We start from the raw sequence: 10,336 nt of genomic DNA, 5'->3' as shown, positions 1-10,336 counted from the left end.
GTCGATTGAGAGAGGAAAGAAGGTTGTTAATATTATCACTTATCGTCACAATTTTGTTATTGAAAAAATTCATAACTATTACAGGTTATAGGGATAGAGTGGTCAACTGCATTGTGGCTTTATTAGTCAGGAAATTGTGTTGAAGGGGAACCTTGGGTTGTTTTTATTTTTGTCAATTAGTGAGGAATAATAGTCAGAGTCATTGTCAAAAACCAGAGTTAAGCCCAGGATGCAGAAATACTGTCCTTCACAGATCTCTGCCATCCCACCATTGCCCACGCAAAGCAACATAGAGAGGGTGTCCTTGCCCAAAATATTTAAATAATCTATTCCAAACCGCCCCAGAACAAGACCTGTCCTTCTATGTGGCCATCTTGGATGTATGGAAATTGGTGCAAGAAAAATATGAACATATGGAAATAACATGCAACACTTGGAAGAGACAGATTACAAGCAATTACTGCTCACAAATAGGCCTAGTAAGTCAAACAAATTGACTACATACTTGGTCCCCTTAGTGATTCCAGAAAATCTGCATAAATGTGTCCGCACATCTGTGTATGAGCACCAGTGTATTTCGTTTTTTTTTTTAGCTCAAACACAAAGCGTGTTTGATTAGAATCAAGGACTGTAACTTTAACAACAATACCTTCAAACCAATCAAATTTTTCCACGAACTATATCAGTCTTACACAACAGTTTGGGGACTTTTGGCCCATTCCTCCATATTAAAGTCTTTCAACTCTGTGATGTCAGTAGGCTTTCTTGCTTGACCCTCCTGCTTCGTTCTGCCACTTCATTTCTGTTGGATTAAAGTTGAGACTTTGACTCTGCAGTCACGACTCTTTGGCAGACTGACTTATGTGTTTAAGGCCTCTGAAGGAAGGGTATAGAAGGAAGGGTGGCCTCTGGGCAGAAACATAGCTAGGGAAAATATTCAACAGGGTAAGGCGGAATCTATGAAGCAGCACTATGGTCACCCCACAGATGGATAGCCTGACATTCTGCTGCAGACCTTCCTGGCACGATGCAGAATTTGTAGTTCTATCATTGATGGCATGCAGTTCTGGTTCTGGGACAGCCAAACAGACTACTTTCAGGCCATTATGTTATGCGAGGATAGCAAAACAGACGACACTTCTCTCTGAGAAAAAACACTGCTTCCAACTGGCCAAATTGATTAGCCAATTAGATGAGCTAGGGGACCCCTGGTTTAGTGGATGGATGGGTGAAAAACGGAACCATATAGCTTAATTGAGAAACATTGTATTTGGTTTTAGTCACTGATTACTTGTTATTATCAATACGTGCAAATCCATGAGTACCTAAACAAATCTGTAGGTTTATGTATTCATTGTCATGTTTAGGCTCTATGTTTGTAGTGCAATGCCAAGATCATTTCAAAGTTATTTGGAATGCTTACAAGGCACAGATTAAAACTATATAAATACAGCTGTGCATACCAGCAAGATGGCATTGTTGTAACTCAACGATTACCCCAGCCCCAATCATGCTCTGAAAGCTGACTCCTACCATTCTGCCAACATGCTACCCACAGAAAAGAGTAACAACTGCACTCAGTAGTAGACTACAACCAGTAGTCCTCTGAGGAAGCATTACTATGAACGACAAATCCCTCCTCCAGATAGACTGCTGGCTAATTTAGCAGCTTCTTATTTCTTCTATTTTATCCTTTATGTCTTTGTGTTCGTTAGAATAAAAAACATTCACTGAACTGGGGTCCTTCTATCATTGTAAGTCAAAGTATGGCTCTGCTATGCTTTGAATTCACTTATCCTTCCGGCACCCTAATTAAAGTAGAGTATATTGTTTCTTGCATCATTAAATGTTTTACATTTACATTGAATCATTTAGCAGACGCTTTTATCCAAAGCGACGTACAAGGGAGAAAACAATCAAGCCACGAGCAATAGAGACCTAGTGTAACAATAAATACTATTTTACATAAGAAATAGAAAAAAAGTGCAGGAATGTAACTACTGTAAGTGCAAGTTCAGTACTAGTAGAAGTGCAAGTTAAGAAGGGAGGTGCTCTCTGAATAGTTGGGTCTTCAAGAGCTTCTTAAAAGTAGAGAGGGACGCCCCTGCTTTGGTAGTGCCAGGCAGCTCGTTCCACCAACATGGAGCTATGAATGAGTATAGTCTAGCACAGACGGCAGTGCTAAACGACGCTCATTAGACAAGCGCAGCATCCTGGGTGTAACATTTGCCCTTACAAGAGCATTTAAGTAGGTGGGAGCAGAACCAGTAAATCACTCTGTAAGCAAGCATAAGTGACTTGAACTTAATGCGAGCAGCTACAGTCAGCCAGTGGAGCTCAATGAGTAGGGGTGACATGTGCCCTCTTCGGTTGGTTGAACACCAGACGCGCCGCCGCGTTCTGGATCATCTGTAGTGGTTTTACCACGCATGCCGGCAGGCCCGTTAGGAGGGCGGTGCAGTAGTCAAGGCGGGAAATCACCAAGGTTTGTACCAGCAGCTGGGTGGCATACTTGGTAAGGTACGGCCTGATTTTGCGGATGTTGAATAGAGCGAAGCGGCACAACCGGGAGACAGAGGCAATTGTGGTCGATGAATGTTATTTGGTCATCGATAATGACGCCTAGATTTCTTGCTGCTTTGAAAGGAGCAAGAGATAAGGAGTCGATGTTGATATCGATGTTGCGGTGTATGGCCTGTTTGGCTTGAAAGACCAACAGTTCCGTTTTAGCCAGATCAAGTTGAAGATGGTGATCTGCATAGCAGTGATATGAAAAACCATGCGAGCGGATGATGGGGTCCAACGAGGTGGTGTAAATGGCAAAGAGAAGTGGTCCCAACACCTAGCCTTGGGGCACCCCAGTGGTGAGGCGGTGAGGTACAGACAGCTGACCTTGCCATGACATGTTGAATGAGCGCCCAGTGAGGTAGGATTCAAACCAGGAGTGTACCCTGCCAGAAATGCCTAGTATAGACAGAAGGTGGTTGACTGTGTCAAAAGCGGCTGATAAGTCAAGCAGTGTGCTATAGCTTTAGTTGAGTACTTCAGACATAGTTCCCTGCCTCCTATGATGCAGGGGTGGAGCCCTGGGTCTGCAATTACTATGGAAAAAAATGTACTAACACAAGTCAAGTGACTGACACAGTACACAACCATCTTGTGGATAATAGCTCAGTTATGTCAACCTGATCCACTGCAACATAATGTTTCTATTTTACAAGCAGAAATCAGATGTTTTATTCTAGTTAAATGGTGGTAGCTGAAGTAGCCAGGTAGCAGAAATCCCCTTATCTGACCGCTGTTGCTTTACTATAATGGTGCTTGCTTTACTTTTATTGTTGTTGTTTCTCTTCTAATGTCATGCTTCATGATGCATCTCGGGGAATGTAGGTCAGGGTCGGCATCTTGCTGCCTGACTTGGGTAACTCCTGATACCTCTCTGGCACACACGGCAAGGACCCTGCTGATTTGCCTCTATTTATATTTTATAAACTCACGTTTCCATTGGATCAGCATTCCATTTACGAACTGGCAGGGCTGCAATTGTTGTCTTTTTTGTTTTGTTTGTCCTTCTGGGCCATCTCTACCATCTTTTTATCTGCTGTGTGCCTGTTTGTTTGCTTGTGTTACTAATTATATCACCCTCTTTGTTTATTTCCAGCAGAGGCTGAGTGTCCAGTATGGGGAGTGAAGGAGTTGCAAATCAGAATGAATGTCTTGTGATTCTTTTATTCATATTATTATTATATCCTTTAAGAGTTAGAATTAGTGTTCAGCAGAGGCACTCTTGATGTATATCTGGTTCTTACATGCGTGACTCTGTTCTCTGAGAGATAAGGAGAATGGGATGTTTCTGGGACTGTCTCACTACAGTCAATGCTACACCAGCGTGTTATAAAGAATAAAACCTTATTCCTAATTTGGCTACAATTGCTCCATTTATCTGTGGTACAAAATGACCATCAGGAGGCTGGTTCCACCTGGTGGCAGTGTGTATCCCCCACCCTGTGCCCTTGCTACAGTACTTGACCCTCACCTCGTATGTATCTATCTTTCTTTTTTATATTTTATATTATAGCTACCCCTTTACAACATTTTACTGTTTGCCTTGTTAATTGTCAATAGAATATGACAGATGGAAGGACACCTTGAGTATAGCAAACCTGAGTGCTTTTTTTCATTACCAACACTGGGTCGTATTTCCATGGACACAACTCTCCCCAGAGTCAAAACAAACCCTGGGGCGTGTGTAGTCCGATACATCTTTATCTGGGTTGGCACCACCACATGCCAGACTTTGAAGATTAGAATGTTTGCAGCTGTGCAGATAATCTTTATTTATGGGGTGGTTCATGTAAAACGCACATGCTTTCTCTTTTAGTTTCAGAATACCTCATGTTAAAACACTGCCACTGTATAGTCCCTCATACTTTTTCCACATTTGAATAACATGGAAGGGCGTTGCAACTGCAGGGGATGGGGGTGTTGTTACCCCCATGCATTCAGCTGGCAGGAAAACAACAAATGGTCAGCGACGCTGTAAACCTGAAATCAAAGACCCTGTAGAAATGGTCCTTGAAGGTTAGAATGAGACACACAGATTCATTTGGCAGTCAGGCTTAACACAGCAGAGCATCCAGACCTTTTTTTTAAATAATAATAATAATAATAATAATAATTAAAAAAATAAAAATAACAACTATTACAAAGGCAGAAGGCTTCATCTTAAGTAAGTTAACATTTTTGCTGTTGGGCTGTTATGGTACTTTAAGTAACTGGAGTTAAGAATTGCACAAAGTAATTGCTGTATTACTGTACTGTCCTGCATTGGCTGTAGCTATACACCTGAATGAACTCTATCAAAGTTAAACTTGACAAATTCAGAGCTTTTTACCCAGGGAAAAATATAAAAGATAATTTGCTGATCAGTACTTGCAGGAACAGTAACACCATTAATACATCGATATGGATTATAGTTATGATAACCCTTACATTTTTCTATGAACATTGAATAATTGCACATATCTATCCTTATTTATTCATTTCAAAGCACCATCAGTTATTTTAATGTTATAGTTGGCTATCCTTAATGTATTCTCTGTAAAATCAACTGTGTTTTCCAATTTACTGTATACTGTATATATACGTATATATACACACACAATATTGTATTATATTGTTTATCATATTCAGTACCCATGTTTTATGAAAGCAATCCTACTCTTTCTGTTCGAACTCATTTTCTATTTCATTTCTCTCTGTCTCAGATCATACAGAGAAAAGCCTCAGACCTAGAGCTTCAAACAGGGTGAAATGTTGCCTTCTTTCACCCCAAACAAATGAGCTCTATCTGCTTGACTGTGCCAGTACAAATGCAAACATTCATGCTTCTTCCAATCTTTCAATAGCAAAATAACAAAACTGTTTGTTCTGGAGTGCATGGAATCATCAAGACACCATCAAACTTTTATTCATTTAAATTTTGAGCCAATTGAAATGAGCAGATCCTACTAAATATTAGATTTTAAGTGTAGCTGCACTATTTTTAAACAGTCTGATATACACTGCAATTAAAAAGAAAAATCTCTTATGTCTGACCAACCTTGCCAGATGAATTGATATACTGCATTTTTGGCATCATATTTCGTGAGGTCTTTAGCATTACATTTTGGACAGAAATCAGAATTGTCTGCTCCAAGGGTGGTGGTGTTGAGTGAAATATCATTGCTGAAGAAATAGGTCACTTATCTCCTATAAATATCACAGACATAATACAAGCAAGGTCAAAGCGTGACGTTTGACCATGAGCAATGCTGAGTTGCACCAGAATGGTAATTGCATGCACATTCACACACTATTTGGCACCACAATTGAATATAACAGTCTACTTAATCTTTCACTCTGCCAGATGCATCATGACAGCTGCTAGTGTCTACATGGCTGGGGCTAACATGGCTTATGAGGACTACAGCATCTACAGTAATCTATCTGAGGATGACTTGATCCAGCTTGCCATTGAACGCAGCCTGGCTGATCTCTTCCGGCCTTCCTCAGTGCCCTCACAACATACAACACAGGGGTCATCTTCTTCATCTTCTTCCTCTGGGGAACAAACCGTGCCAACATTTCAGCAGGTGCAGGGACATTTTAGAGCTCAGAGACAAGCAGCTTTGCATACTCAGAACATTGACGCAGATCTTCCTCAAACTGACAATTTCCCCAGGTGATACTGAGATTCACTATGTAATAATATGTATTATATGCACAGGCTACCTTTTCTGTCTGAATTCACCAACTATGTATTTCCAGTGGCTGCCTAGAAATGATAGCATTGTGGCCTCACCTTGTGAATATACATTGTTATTGGTAGTGAGAATTAGACAGATTTATATCTTTGTGAAATGCTCACTGGAGCTTTTAACAGCTTGGGTTGCTAACTTCCTGTCTTCAGGCTGAATTTAAAGTCATATCTGGCAACTCTGCTATTTCTGTTGCTGCTCCTTTTTATAGTGAAAGCCAAAATGAGAAAGTTCCTTTACGTGTCTCTGCTGGAGAAAAAGTGGCGATGCGGTCCTGGGGAAAGAGAAATGGATTGTTTGTTAGAGTTAGAGTGAAAACCTACGTAAGGATACCTGCACAATTTTCATTATTCAAATAAAATTTGAATGTTACACCCGAATTATACACAAAACAATTACATGTAAATAAAGTGATTGCCCTACCAGAGCACTGCGTCCTGGTAGGGTCGTTATCATTGTCATGAACCCTCTACCTCTCCATACATCCTGTTACCATTTATTTATTTATTTGAATAAAAAATTAAACTATCTGGTATTCATGTTTTATATATGTCTTATAGGAACATATCTGCTCTGAACTCAGCCATCTGGGCGAATGATGTCAAAAAGACTTCTTGAAATACTGCAGAACGAGCCTTCTGAAATTCTGAGTAAACCGAACAAAGAGGGCTGGATACCCTTGCACCGAGGCTGCCCACTACGGCTCCGAGGAATGTTTGAGAGTGCTAATAAGAGGTATGAATGAGAGACAATCTTTCTGTTTTGTGACGGCACAGTTTCTGGAATACTGTTTGCACTGTATATTTGTGATTAAGTGGAATACAATGTCTACAAGCCTCTTCAAAGGTGTCATTTTAATCCTAATTCTGTTTTCATTCTATCCAACTAAAAGCCTCTCCTCAACTTATCAACAAACGTGCCAACATGACCTGCACCCCTCTGATAGTGGCTGTGGACTATAAACACCAGTCATGTGTCCAGTGTCTCCTTGCGGCAGGAGCAGATCCCAACATACCCAACGAATTAGGAGAAACACCTCTCTACAGAGGTACTCCTAATAAAGGGATATTGAAGAGCTGCTCAATCCTACACCCACAACCAATGATCTGTACTTATCTATCTCTCAATAAACCCATCCTTTCTAGCTTGTGAAAAGGCAACTGAGGAACTGGTGGAGCTTCTACTGAAGTCAGGAGCCAAGGCCTCCCAGGCCAGCCTCGAGGGAGTGACACCATTACATGAAGCAGTGAATAACAAACATCTGGGCATGTGCAAGCTACTGTTGGAAGCTGGAGCAAACATAAGTGCCAAAAATGTTTACAGCATTGAGCCACTATTTGTAGCTGCCCAGGGAGGAGCCACGGAAGTATTGAACCTCCTCATTGAACATGGTTAGTTTCATCACGATTAAGGTCAAACTGGTCAAACAAGAAGGCATGCTGTTAATAATGCTGAAGTGTTGAACCTCCTCATTGAACATGGTTAGTTTCATTTCACGATTGAGGTCAAACTGGTCAAACAAGAAGGCATGCTGTTAATAATGCTGACTTGGTTGTACTAATACTCAAATAGCCACGTGAAATACTCTATTGTTTTGTAAATGTATTCAGGTGTAACAACTTATCTCTTTTGTATTTTTAAGGGGCAAATATTAACTCTCGTGCTAGCGATGGAGCAACAGCTCTGTATGAAGCATCCAAGAATGGTCATGAAGAGGTGGTGAAGCTGCTTCTGTCTCAGGGAGCAGATGTGAACAAAACAACTAAAGCAGGACTAACCCCTCTCCACATTGCTTCAAAGAATGGGCATGCTAGGTTGGTAGTTTGAAATCAACTTGAATTGCTTGCTTGACATTTAAAACATTTTCCGAAAGGCAGCAAACATGAAGTTCATATCTCAGTGCAACCAAATCTTTCAGGTAACTTCTCTGATGCTATATATATATAGTTTATAAGGTCTTTAATTTTCATTCTGTCTTTGGGCAGACTTGTGTCCTTACTGATTCCACTCACAGACAGAGAAGTTGTGCAGCGGAGCTACATCAGTCCGCTCCACCTGGCAGCAGAGCATGATAGAGATGAGACCTTGGAGATTCTCATTCAGGCCGGCTTTGACGTCAACACCCTGCTGTTGCCCGACCACTCCCAGAAGTATGACGACCGGTGCTGCACGGCCCTCCACTTCACTGTCCGCAGCAGCAACATAGATGCAGCCTCCATGCTGCTGGAGGCTGGTGCTGACCCTAATGTGGACGCTTTCAACCCCCTTCTGGTAGCCGTGAGACACGGAAATGCACCGATGGTTGCTTTGCTGTTGGAGTATGGTGCCGATGTGAATGCCTGCATGCCAACACACCCCACCACCTTCCCAGGGGCTTTCCTCTTCTGTTTGAAGCAAACGGCCATGTTCAAGCTCCTGCTGGACAATGGATGTGATGCCAAAGCCTGTTTTTCTTGTGTTCATGGAAACAACCCACATCCTCCAATCAAGAGAAGGAATCCTACCAGGGATGGCCTGCTGGAGCTGGATGATTGGTTTGATGAGGCTCGTCAGAGCACAGCTGCACAGGTTAGGAGGAAATGTGTTGCACCGGTTACAGCTGTGTCACTCATTGTGTATACGGTTTAGTGTATATGGATGAATACGGTGGTCATTTTTTTTCCCTTCCTAACTTATCTTTTATCATTTTCTGTTCAGTTCTGTGACATAATGGCCGATCCCCTTCACTCCTATTGGACTGGACCTATAATTGACCGTCTCCTAGATTACACTGGTCCTGTAAAACTGTGTTCCAGAATCACAGAACTTCTTGAGAGCAACCAGGACTGGGTGCACATCAAAGAAAAGTCAAGTGAGTACAATTAGTTACTTTCCAAATTGCTTTGAATTTATAGTTTTTGCCATTTTGGATGAATTTATGTTTAATAAACCATATTAGGATACTTGTATGTAATGTCATCATGGGTTTTGTTAGCCGCTTGATGTATTAAAAGTGTACAATAATGAAAGCCTGATCCAATCTAAGCGAAAGTGTTCGAATACTTCAATATTTATAATCTTGAAACATCCTTGAAACTTTCAGAGCCATCCCTCTGTTTGATGCATCTGTGCCGACTGAGGATCCGCCAGCAGGTGCACCACCAGAGACTGAAGAGGATGACCACTCTGCCTCTGCCGCGCCCCCTCATCAAGTACCTGTTCTACGACAGGGGAGAGTCTTGGGAGGTTTCTTCTTGCCATTTGGACTGAGGGTGCCTCTGTTTCTAAACAGACTTGGTTTTTTAAGCACTGACACTGTCAGTCAATGATCTAACCAACAAAAGCTTGATTATACAAAGCTAAAAATGATTTGATGTATGTTTTAGGTAGGGTGAGGATCATGAGCTGCACTTTTATATTGAAGTTACTATTTTTTATTTTGTACTCTTTGTCCTTTGTTACACTGTACTATTATGTTGGGCACTAGCTTATCCTTTCAAAAAGATTAAACAACTATAATAGAAAGGAAGATTGGGTAATGTAGGATACATATTAGTGATTGTATTAGTAGATAAAAGGGATTCTTGACTTTTATGATGGTTGTCATAGTGTTGTTTTTTTCCTAAAGCTTCACTCTTAAAACCAAAGTGCTAACAGCACCTATATCATGCATTTGATTGAGTCATATAAAGAAACTGTACACTCGCTGTGTTCTGCACGCAATGCAAGAGATGGAAGGTAGATGCTGCATGACGAGCAACATTAAATCAGTTCCTATTTTAAAAATGTACACTTGTTTTATCATTCAAATCCAAGAATCTCAATTCATAATCTTATAGTATCATCACAGCTACGTGTCAGGTAAACTGGGCTGTTGAAGAGCATCAATATGGTCTTTTCACTCCCCCTTGCCAGCATACATGGAGGAACTGTTGGGCTAACTACATTTTGAAATCAATGCTGTTTAGCTTTCACCTCCAAAAAAAAATCCCCAAAAATGTGTCAACCATCACTGAATGCAAATGGTTGTAACACAAGAATGAATGTTTAAGATGGCG

At 41.1% G+C, this 10,336-nt stretch overlaps 1 protein-coding gene across 1 annotated transcript; it reads left to right on the top strand.

Moving 5' to 3' along the window:
- Window positions 1–6,983: 6,983 nt before the first annotated feature.
- On the top strand, window positions 6,984–10,258 carry LOC116223856 (ankyrin repeat and SOCS box protein 2-like). The gene is made up of 7 exons (XM_042707279.1): window positions 6,984–7,034; window positions 7,192–7,347; window positions 7,445–7,690; window positions 7,942–8,113; window positions 8,285–8,867; window positions 8,997–9,150; window positions 9,382–10,258. The coding sequence occupies exons 2-7, from the start codon at window positions 7,224–7,226 to the stop codon at window positions 9,546–9,548; spliced, it is 1,446 nt and encodes a 481-aa protein (XP_042563213.1). The 5' UTR covers window positions 6,984–7,034; window positions 7,192–7,223; the 3' UTR covers window positions 9,549–10,258.
- The last annotated feature ends 78 nt before the right edge of the window (window positions 10,259–10,336 follow it).

This window comes from Clupea harengus, unplaced genomic scaffold (genome assembly GCF_900700415.2).
Source record: "Clupea harengus unplaced genomic scaffold, Ch_v2.0.2, whole genome shotgun sequence".
NCBI lineage: Eukaryota > Metazoa > Chordata > Actinopteri > Clupeiformes > Clupeidae > Clupea > Clupea harengus.
This window is presented reverse-complemented; position numbering and strand designations above follow the sequence as displayed.

Coding starts and splice junctions, on each gene's coding strand:
- LOC116223856 (XM_042707279.1), top strand. CDS start 7,224: ATGACCTGCACCCCTCTGATAGTGGCTGTGGACTATAAACACCAGTCA. Junction 7,348..7,444: donor AGAAACACCTCTCTACAGAG/GTACTCCTAATA, acceptor CATCCTTTCTAG/CTTGTGAAAAGGCAACTGAG. Junction 7,691..7,941: donor GAACCTCCTCATTGAACATG/GTTAGTTTCATC, acceptor TGTATTTTTAAG/GGGCAAATATTAACTCTCGT.